The sequence below is a fragment of the Pteronotus mesoamericanus genome, unplaced genomic scaffold (assembly GCF_021234165.1).
Source record: "Pteronotus mesoamericanus isolate MK-2021 breed Mesoamerican mustached bat unplaced genomic scaffold, CSHL_Meso_final scaffold_85, whole genome shotgun sequence".
Taxonomy (NCBI): domain Eukaryota; kingdom Metazoa; phylum Chordata; class Mammalia; order Chiroptera; family Mormoopidae; genus Pteronotus; species Pteronotus mesoamericanus.
The window spans coordinates 2,333,717-2,343,945 of NW_026555329.1; the positions used below are offsets into that span (position 1 = coordinate 2,333,717).

The 10,229-nt window shown below is 48.8% G+C and overlaps 1 protein-coding gene across 1 annotated transcript; it reads left to right on the forward strand.

Moving 5' to 3' along the window:
* The first annotated feature begins 926 nt into the window (after positions 1-926).
* Positions 927-3,822, forward strand: HOXA5 (homeobox A5). Its single transcript, XM_054564373.1, has 2 exons — positions 927-1,897; positions 2,885-3,822. The coding sequence occupies exons 1-2, from the start codon at positions 1,003-1,005 to the stop codon at positions 3,133-3,135; spliced, it is 1,146 nt and encodes a 381-aa protein (XP_054420348.1). The 5' UTR covers positions 927-1,002; the 3' UTR covers positions 3,136-3,822.
* Positions 3,823-10,229: the final 6,407 nt, after the last annotated feature.

The window sequence follows — 10,229 nt, forward strand, 5'->3', positions numbered from 1 at the left end:
TCCCCGCCTCCGACAGTGCTGGCTCTGCCACTACAGCAGCTTTCAGGACCTAAGAAGGGGACCCAGGGCCATGGGAGCGGCAAGAGTCACGGTTTCCAAGCGTGCCAGGGGTGCCTGCTCCGCCGGGCCTCCAGCGGGGAAATCCTCCCGTGCCTTTCGGCTATATTTGTGATTTACTTTCATCTTTCAGATCCCAGGAAAAGAACTACGGAGATACTAGGCACGGCCACGAAATGCTTCTATTAACGCCCTCGTTTTACTCCTGGAGGTCTAAGCAAGACCCTAATAACTCGGCCCACGGATCCACAGCCCCCAAGAAGCTTCTGTGGCTGTGGGGAGCCTGGGCCCACTCGCTGGGTTCACCGAGACCCTCCGACTTGGGGCCCGGCTGGCTCCAGGAAAAGGACCCAGTGGTGAAGATTCTCCAGGCTGGATACTTAAAGCAAATCAAATAGGAAACTAATGACACGAAAGCTATATTTACCCGAAAGAAAAATCGAATCTGGTTATAAAAGTGTATGGAATTTGACCTCGCCTCGGAGAAACACTACACAAAAGCTATCTTTAATAGACGCCTGTCATTTAAGAGCGGCAGGGACACTGTCCCTCATGCGCTCGCAAAAACAGAGCCGTAATTGTAGCTGCTGCTGTGGGCAGGATTTATTTCTCCAATTGGTTAAATGGCCTCCCCCCCTTCCCCGAAGGTGATATCTGTATTTTCAAATTTCAGAGCTGCCGGCACGACGGGCAGAACCGGCCCCAACCTCGATACAAAAATAAGAGGGGCTGCACAGCGGGGAAATAAAGTTGTTGTAAATAAAATCCAAGTCTCCATCTCCCCCCCAGTCCTCTGCATCCTCGCCGGGCACGCGATCGGCAGCTGACGGCCTCACAATTGGTACATCCTAATGGAACTGCGAGGGAAATGCAATAATTTTGCTATAATGGGCTGTAACCTCAATTCGACCCCGGCCCTTGCAGCCCCGGGTCGGAAGCGGAGCGATGCACCCTGCTTCCAGCGGGTGGCGCTCGAGTCCGACTGAACGGCGGCGGCGGGCGGCGGGCACGCGCCCGGGGCGCGCGCGCCACCCCTCTCTCCTCCACCCAACTCCCCCATTAGTGCACGAGTTTACCTCTAGAGGTCATCAGGCAGGATTTACGACTGGACAACAAAAGCACGTGATTCGAAGTCGTACCCCATATTTGGGTGCCTACGTAGGAGGGAACCAAGTACATGTCCCAGTCATTTCCATAATTCATCATAAATTGTGCAAGGGTGCTATAGACGCACAAACGACCGCGAGCCACAAATCAAGCACACATATCAAAAAACAAATGAGCTCTTATTTTGTAAACTCATTTTGCGGTCGCTATCCAAATGGCCCGGACTACCAGTTGCATAATTATGGAGATCATAGTTCCGTGAGCGAGCAATTCAGGGACTCGGCGAGCATGCACTCCGGCAGGTACGGCTACGGCTACAATGGCATGGATCTCAGCGTCGGCCGCTCGGGCTCCGGCCACTTTGGCTCCGGGGAGCGCGCCCGCAGCTACGCGGCCGGCGCCAGCGCGGCGCCCGCCGAGCCCAGGTACAGCCAGCCGGCCACGTCCACGCACTCGCCTCCGCCCGACCCGCTGCCCTGCTCCGCCGTGGCCCCCTCGCCCGGCAGCGACAGCCACCACGGCGGGAAAAACTCTCTGGGCAACTCCAGCGGCGCCTCGGCCAACGCCGGCAGCACCCACATCAGCAACAGAGAGGGGGTTGGCACGGCGTCCGGAGCCGAGGAGGACGCCCCCGCCAGCAGCGAGCAGGCGAGCGCGCAGAGCGAGCCGAGCCCGGCGCCGCCTGCCCAACCCCAGATCTACCCTTGGATGCGCAAGCTACACATAAGTCATGGTAAAGCCAGCCTTTTTCTAAATCCACGCGGCAGGGGCGGCGCGGCTCTCGGTCCCCTTCCCTGCTTTAACGCCCTCTTTCCCCGTCTCTCTCCGGGTCTCGCCTCTCCCAGCCCCGTGGAGCCTCTCTCCGCCGGTCTCCTTCCCTGCCTTCCTCCATCCTCCTTCTGTTCTTTGCAGAGCCCTGTGCTCGCAAGTGTGTTGGGGGAATGGGCCGCTGGATAGTCAAGTTTAGACGGTGGAAGGGGGGAAAGGAGAAAACCCATGTCGAACCCCAGCGCCTCGGAACGCGCTCCTGGGTCAGACCAGCCAAGCAGGGCGCGAAGAGGTAGAGGATGGCAGTAGGGGCTGTGAATCGGGCTTGTCAGAACGGATAATTTATGAGGAGGGCTACGCTGGGGAAACAGCGTTACTAATTAGAGTCCCCGAAAAGGGGCTTGAGGGGGGGAGAGGAATAATCCAGGCGAGAGCCGGCGGGATTCTGGAGTTTGGGGGCAGGAGGAAAAGCAGGAAAGGAAAGGGAAGAAAAAGAAAGCAGGGACCCCAAGCGTGCAGGCTGGAACAGGAGGCGGCTCTTGGGGCTGGAACTTTAAGGGAGGGTAACCTGGAGGCCACTTAGGCGCTCAGAAAAGGGCCTTGCTTTGGTGGGTTTCTGAGTGGTGGGCAGCCTGGAAGGGCTGTGCCCCCGCCTCGGGGCGCCAGGGGCAGGGCCAGAGGGCAGGAGAGGGCCGAGGGGAAGCTGGGCGATCCTCCGGGTCGTGTCTCCAGCCTCGGATGGGCCGATTGTTCCCAGAGTCCAAATTGTATTGTTTTCTCTCTAGAAAGGAAGAGGGAAGGAAATTCGGGAAGGGTGGGCGGCCGAGGAGGGAGGACTTGTTGAGCTTTTCTCCCCTGTACCTTACTCAGGACCCTGACTCGTCCAGTTGGCCGACTTTGGTGGCCAGAGGCTCAGGAGTTGGTGGCTAAACCGCTGACTTTTCTGTTGCAGACAACATAGGCGGCCCGGAAGGCAAAAGGGCCCGCACGGCCTACACGCGCTACCAGACCTTGGAGCTGGAGAAGGAGTTCCACTTCAACCGCTACCTGACCCGCCGAAGAAGGATTGAAATAGCACATGCTCTTTGCCTCTCCGAGAGACAGATTAAAATCTGGTTCCAAAACCGGAGAATGAAGTGGAAAAAAGATAATAAGCTGAAAAGCATGAGCATGGCGGCGGCGGGAGGGGCCTTCCGCCCCTGAGTATTTGAGCGTTTAAAGTACTGAGCAGTATTAGCGGATCCTGCATAGTGTCAGTACTAAGGTGACTTTCTGAAACTCCCTTGTGTTCCTTCTGTGAAGAAGCCCTGTTCTCGTTGCCCTAATTCATCTTTTAATCATGAGCCTGTTTATTGCCATTATAGCGCCTGTATAAGTAGATCTGCTTTCTGTTCATCTCTTTGTCCTGAATGGCTTTGTCTTGAAAAAAAAATAGATGTTTTAACTTATTTATATGAAGCAAGCTGTGTTACTTGAAGTAACTATAACAGAAAAGAAAAGAGAAAAAACACACAAAAAAGTCCCCCTTCGACCCCGTTTAGTGCCAATGTTGTGTGTTGCACTCCAGTTGTTTAACTGTGCATGTGAGTGGAAGTGTTCCTGTCTCAATAGCTCCAAGCTGTTAAAGATATTTTTATTCAAACTACCTATATTCCTTGTGTAATTAATGCTGTTGTAGAGGTGACTTGATGAGACACAACTTAACTTGTTTGACGTGTAGTGACTAGTGACTCTGTGACAAAAACTGTGACTCCGAGCGGTGTGTCCCTGCGTGCCTTTGTAGGACCCTTTGCACGAACTCTGGAAGTGGCTCTTATAAGCGCAGCTTCAGTGATGTATGTTTTTGTGAACAAAGTTACAAATATTGTCCAAGTCTGGCTGTTTAAGCAAACTGTGATCAGCTTTTTTTTTTTTTTTTTTTTGTATTTGTTTTTAAGGAAAAAAATACTGACTGGAAACAAAAAATAAACTTTCTATTGTAAGTTCTCTTGGTCTGGTTTGTGCCAAATAGTGAGCGGCTCTTTTTGCTCTTCTTTCTATCTGTCCAGTCCTGGAAGCGGTGAGTCTGAGGTTACCTGAGCAGCCTGCCTGTGCAAGGAGACCTCAGACCAACACCCTGACCCACAGCCTCCCTAACTCTGACCTTTCAGAAAGTTCAGGGCAGAAGGTGGAAAAGCTGTAGGTGCTTCCAAAGCTTGAGCCCAACCTGCCCATCACTGAGGAAACCAAGTTTAACTTGCTGGGTTAAAAAAAAAAAAAAAAAAAAAAAAAAAAAAAAAGGAAGAGAGAGAAGGGAAGAAAAGCCCAGGGCTTTGTTAGTAGCCCACAGGCCCACACAGATGCTGCCTGCTTCCTAAGGCCATCGTGGGCTCCACTTGAAGAGGCTGCTATGTCACATTGTGGCCCCCAAACCCTCTGCCTCTAACCCAGCCAGGCACCCCTTCCCATTCCTCACCCTGAACCCAGTTGGCTTCTTTTGCTACAATTAATTTGCTACAAATGGAAGGTACTTACCCCATCCTAGCTCGATTGGGAAACTCCTCAGAGCAGCTAAAGCGCAACTAGAGATTTGCACATTTACCGACTGCTTACACTGATGCCGTCTTTCCTTTTAAAAGTTATAAAACAGTAAACTTTATAAGCCCCAGTTCCGGCTATATGACATTTGGGTGCCAAATGAATAGGGTTTTGTCTATGAATTAGATCGTAAAATCATCCATAGCACAGACAGATCGGCTCACTGGCTATAAAACGTCACGTGGGGCCATTAAAGTAAGTTTTATGGTTTTGGGGAGTTGACATCCAACATTATATACCACATAACATATAATCTCACTGACGCTGGACTCCATTTGACTCTTTTGCAGGCTACGTGTGCCGCTTGGTCATTCAAATTGTCAATTTTAGGTCCAGAAGTGTCCAAACCACAAGTTCTCAAAACTCTCTGAAAAATGGCTCCCTCCGTGTTAAGGTAAGCTCGCCTCCTGAGCGCTTTCAAGTTTATTTGTACTCTTAAAAACTTTCTTCCTGGATCTTTCTTTCTCTCTCTCTCTCTCTCTAGCTGGTTCAGTAACTCTGAAGTTGCCTCTAAATTCAAAAGGGGAGCGCAAACTTTCCCTCTGCCCCCCTGAGCAGCGCCAGGAGCCTGCTCTGCGGAGTCACCACGGTGAACAGCGCCTGTGGCCGCGCCGCATCCCCAGGCCTAACTTTAATTGCTGCACCACCGCGGATGTTAATGACTTCCGCTGCTCTCGCCGGCGGCGTGCAGAAAAAGATGATTTTTGTGTGCGACTGGGCCTGTGTGTGGGGACTTGGCAGGGCGGCCCCCCATTCCGGGCTGGCGGCTCTCGGCTCTTCTGGGGGTATCGGAGCCCTGGGGTGGGGGCTGGGAGGCAGGGGGGCGCGGGCCGCGGGCGCGTAGGGCCGCGCCGAGCTTGGGAGTTTGAAAGAAAGGCCCGGGCTGGGCCACGGCGGACTCTGGCGGGATTCCTTCTGGGGCTGTGGCAATATGTCTTCGCAGGCCTGGGTCATTTGGCAGCCCTGAATTGAGGCGGCTGCCTTCGGGGCCGGGTTTCAAGCTGGCTCGCGAGAGCCGGAGGGTGGCAGAGGTCGGCGAGGCGCGGGCCGCACCTCCAGGCTGAGCCCCTGGGGCTGCCAGGCCGAGCCCTGGGCGCTGGGGACCGCGGGAACCCCACCTGTGGGGAGGGCTCTCCACCCCCTCCCCCGCGCCCGGGACCAGGCCCTGAACCTTGCTGGCCTGCACGTTCTTTTTATTTCGGTGGGACTGTTCTCACCCGCCTGTGAGTCTGAAGCAATAAACTTTATGGCCGGATTTAACTTTAGTCTTTGAATCCCCAGGCTAAATGAAAGGAGCTAAAGCGCTTTCTTTTCTTCCGCCTTGCCTTTCTTCTCTCTCTCTTCTTTCCTTTTCCTCTCCTCTTTTGTAGAATTAAAACATCTATGCACAGGACCCTCAAAAGGCAATTTAGGCGTCCCCCTAGATAGCACTAAAGATTAGAGACATTGACTCTCCCTCAACATACAGGGAGAATTCCTCCAAACTGTGCCCTAAAGTTTGGGGGGGAAATCGAGGTGTCTTCAATGCCCAACTTAAAAGTCCCCAGAGCCATTAGGTTGTTTTCCCTGACACGTCATAAAGGGTAGTTGAGGGAAGAAATTGGTCGTTTGTCAGTAGGAGATTTCCGCCTTTCTTTTGTTAGTTGCTCTTTCTGTTTGATCCCAGGAAATTTACATAATCTATGATTTCCAAAACAGTCCTCAATATTGCACCAACGGGTGAAGTAAGGTAAAATAAATTTTTCCTGGGTACAATTCCAGCTTGGCCTCAGCCACCCCCTCTGGCCCCAAGCCCCCACGCCCCCACATTCTTCAATGGCAAAGTGGTGATTGGGGACCCTGTGGCCTGGCCAGGGGTATTTCTCTGGGTGGGTACCCACAGGGGACCTAGCGGATTTCCCCCTCTCCTGTCTGAGGAGTTAATCCAGACTCTCCAACTTAGAAATGAAACAAAAACAAACAAACAACAAAAAAGGGGATCTTCTGTTTCCAAATGCTTTCCTTCTTGGGAACTGGGTAGTTTTCTGCAAGTGCTAATTGGTAAAGATACATACTAAGTGCTTACAGTGAAAAAATTTTAGGTATAGATTTGGAATTTCAACATACTCTATTGTCCAGAGGCCACTTGCACTCAACATTAGTCCAACAGATGTCCCCAAAGTCAGAGGTCCAAAAAGCAAAACCTGGGAAGTTTTCTAAAAAATCGAAACCCTCCCACTATTCCCACTTCTCTTGAACAGTGAGTGGCAAGGCAAATCCCTGAAGTCATTTTTTGTAACCTGTTAAAGTGAGCACTGCTATTTCAGCACTCAGGCGAATGTCTGCATCTGGGTGGAAACCAAAATAGAAACTCTCTTTGGGTTCTCTTTTATTATTTTAAGTGTCTGTAAGAATTCTGGAGTCTCCGTTTTGCTGCTCTGAGTTTTGGGTTCTCTGTTGGAAAATACTGAGGGAAGGTTTGATTTTAGTTGCTCATTTGGTGATCTTGCTTGAGTAATTTCTTGGTGACTAAAATTAGTAGCAGAAAAAAGAGTTGTAGGGCTGCTGGCAGATTCACTTGAGTTACTCGCCTGGAGGAAGCGGCCACATCCCCTCTGTGGCCACCTCCCACCCTGGGTGTGGGAATGGGCAGAAAGGCTGCTGGACCCATATCCAGCATCACACAATATAGAGAAACTTTCCCATGATTTAAAAGAATTAGAGGCTATAAATATTGTCAGCTTGCTTATTTCTGTCTGTTGTAGTCTTCATGAAACTTTAGAGTTTCATGGGCAGGCCAACTCACATGGAGTTCAATGACTTTTAAGAAAAAAACACAGTGTCCAGTCAGACCCATGTGAGCATTACTGGAGGAATTTTTTTTTTTATTTCTTCCTATTTTCATAGGAAGCATAGTAAAGAGGATGGCTGGTTATCTGCTCATTTTGTAGATAAGTTATTTCTTCTCAGGCATTCTTTTAGGTTGTTTTTGCAAAGAAACTTACTTAAAAAGAAAATCCCTTTCCCTGAGGGCTCTATGAAGACATCCAGCCTCAGCCAGTGGCAGAAGTGTCTGTCTGTGTTTCTTGTCTTGTAAAAGGAGAAGGTGTCCGAAATGTGCAGGGCCCCGTTTGTTTCTACAAGCCGAAGAGACAATATTTCCTGAACTATAAATATAATAGGAAGCTTCTGGTCACACTCACTTAGGGGTTTGTTAGGGTTTCCATGGTCTAATTTCACAACATTATGCCAAGATTCCTTTTCTTCTGCTCTTTCCTCTGCTTCATTGTTGGCAGCTCTGGGAGAGCAAGACAGAATTTTCTACCAGAAACAGAGTCATGTTCATGTGTTGAGATCTGAGGAGTGTTATATCCAAACAATTAGTAAGGGGAGAGCAAATTACATCCTGAAAGATGGGCTATTAAAGGGGAAAACAATCCTTTTAGCGTAAAAGTTGCCCTTCGAAGCCTCTACCCCGCCTTAGCTTGGGGTCTGTCGGAGGTTTGTCCATCGTGGAGAGTGCAGAGCACTGTGGCTTCATCCCTTTGGCTTCTAGGGCAGAATTTTTTCCCAGTCAATGATAAAACTGTAAATGGGGCATCCAGACAGGGCTAAGGGGGTCAGCCTAGGCTCCAGTCCACATTGGAGTGGGGCACCTCAGTCCTAGCCATTCAAAGCCCCCAGAACTGGAAGATCTGCCTAGGTTTGTTTTGTTTGGTGTTTTTCACAAAGAAAGCTTCCTTCTCCCACCATGTCCCCTCCCCACAAACCAGTCCTTTCAATAATAATATTTGTTATGAAGGTTATTGGGTAATTATTGCGATTTTGTGAAGCAGCCCTTGCTAGAGGTGAAGTCTGTCATCACCTAACAAATGACGCCCGCGCAGTTCACTGCCGGGTTAAGTAAATGCAGAGAAGATAAATCTGCACACCCTAGGAATCGCCAGCAGAGCACGCTTTAGTACAAGTTCACAGTCAACTTGTCTGCCTGGGCCAGCTTGCCCAACAATTAGGGCTGCGTCTTTATTTTTAAATAAAGGAGAAAAAGGTCTCTAACTTCCATTACCTGCTTTCCCCATCTTTTTTCTCTCGCTATTTGTGAGGTTTCCCCGCCCTGCTCCCAATTTTCCTCGTAAATGTACTGATGAGTGACTTCAAAATAATCTCATCCCTATTTTAAGTGCTGACAAAAAAAAAAAAAAAGAGGTATGACAGAAAATACAGTCACAAACACACAAAATTATCCAGTGTACCCTCTTATTCTAAGAGGCAGAAATAGGGCTTCCCTGAGATCCTGGGGCTGGGGGTCTTCTCCCTGAAAGAAAAGGCACAGCTTTGTATATCTTTGTGGTTAGTGCGTTGCAACTGCAGGTCAAAAAGTTGAGGGTCAAAAGTTTACGTTGTGCAGCACTCTTAGTCATCTGCCCAGACAGAGTTTGATGTCAATGTTAGAGCTGCGATCTTGACTATCAGCACAAAAGATAAAATGGCTTGGAGTGACGCGTGTATCACGGTATGGACTCCAGGTGAACCCTAGTGGTTGAATGACCTCAATTACGGAGAAAAGGATAGAAAATTCCTCTTTTCAAGAGTAATACATGCTGTATTTCATCTTGAATTATTGCTCCCATTCTGAGGGAATAGCAGCAGGTAAATAGGCTTAGATTACTGAAACACCAACACCTTACGTGTTGGAGAACCAGGAGTCTACGGGTGTGCCACAAAATAAAAAAAGCTCAGAACTCATTAGTGGACATTTAAGAAATGACGTAGCAAGTTTCCAATGCTCCGTTGTACCTTGAAAGGCAAGAGAAGTGGCAGGAAACTTCCTTTATTTGAAAACAGTGACTTTGATTTGCCATTTTTTTTTCCTTTTTAGTACCCATAATGATCCCTAAAGTGTGTCAGAACAAGGGCAAACACAGGCACTTCTTGCAAAATGTATTCTCTGCAATTTTCAAACACAGAATGCTTTTTCTGAAACAGCCATCCTCTAAATGCAAAGAGTTCTTAGAGCTGGGAAGGGGAGGAAGGAAATGGAAACTCCCCCCCCAAAGGGACAGGATTCTTCTACCCCTCCACCAGCAAGAAAATGTTCATTGGTACCATGAAAATGTTCCTGTTTTGGGGAAATTTTCATTGTTTTTATTGTTAACTCTACACTGAGAAATGCTACAATCTCTAAGTGAACAGCTAAACTGTACAGAATATGTCATTTGATCATGACATATTTGTGGAAGGTGGGATCCACACATGCCAGAGCCACTTCTCTCCAGAAAATACTCTTTAAAAATACACTTGGAATAAAAACTAAGGAGAGAGGAAACAAGCTAAGGAGGAAGGGTGGGAGAATGAGAGAAAGGGAACAGTGTGTTAAGGAAGGCAACTGGAACCATGCCTCATGTGTGAGTTGCAACTGGATAGCTAAACAATATTTTATTGTTTATGCATTTATATTATCTGTGTGGGTGCCATTAGAATCTCTTTTTTGGGGGGATTATTTTCCTTTTCCATGTATTGATCTTTAAGTAATCATTGTAGGGAAGTGGAGAAGAGAAAGATGAAAAAAAATTCTAGGTTTTTCTTTTTAACTATAGAGATAAGCCAGTTCAACTATTCCACGTGTCACCTCTGGCAGGGATGTTTAAGATCTTCCCAGTATGGTTGGATGGGTTTGCTGGTGTCAGGTACATCCAGTGGTAAATATTTCCCAAACACTGCCTTCGTGAAAGTAATCAGAT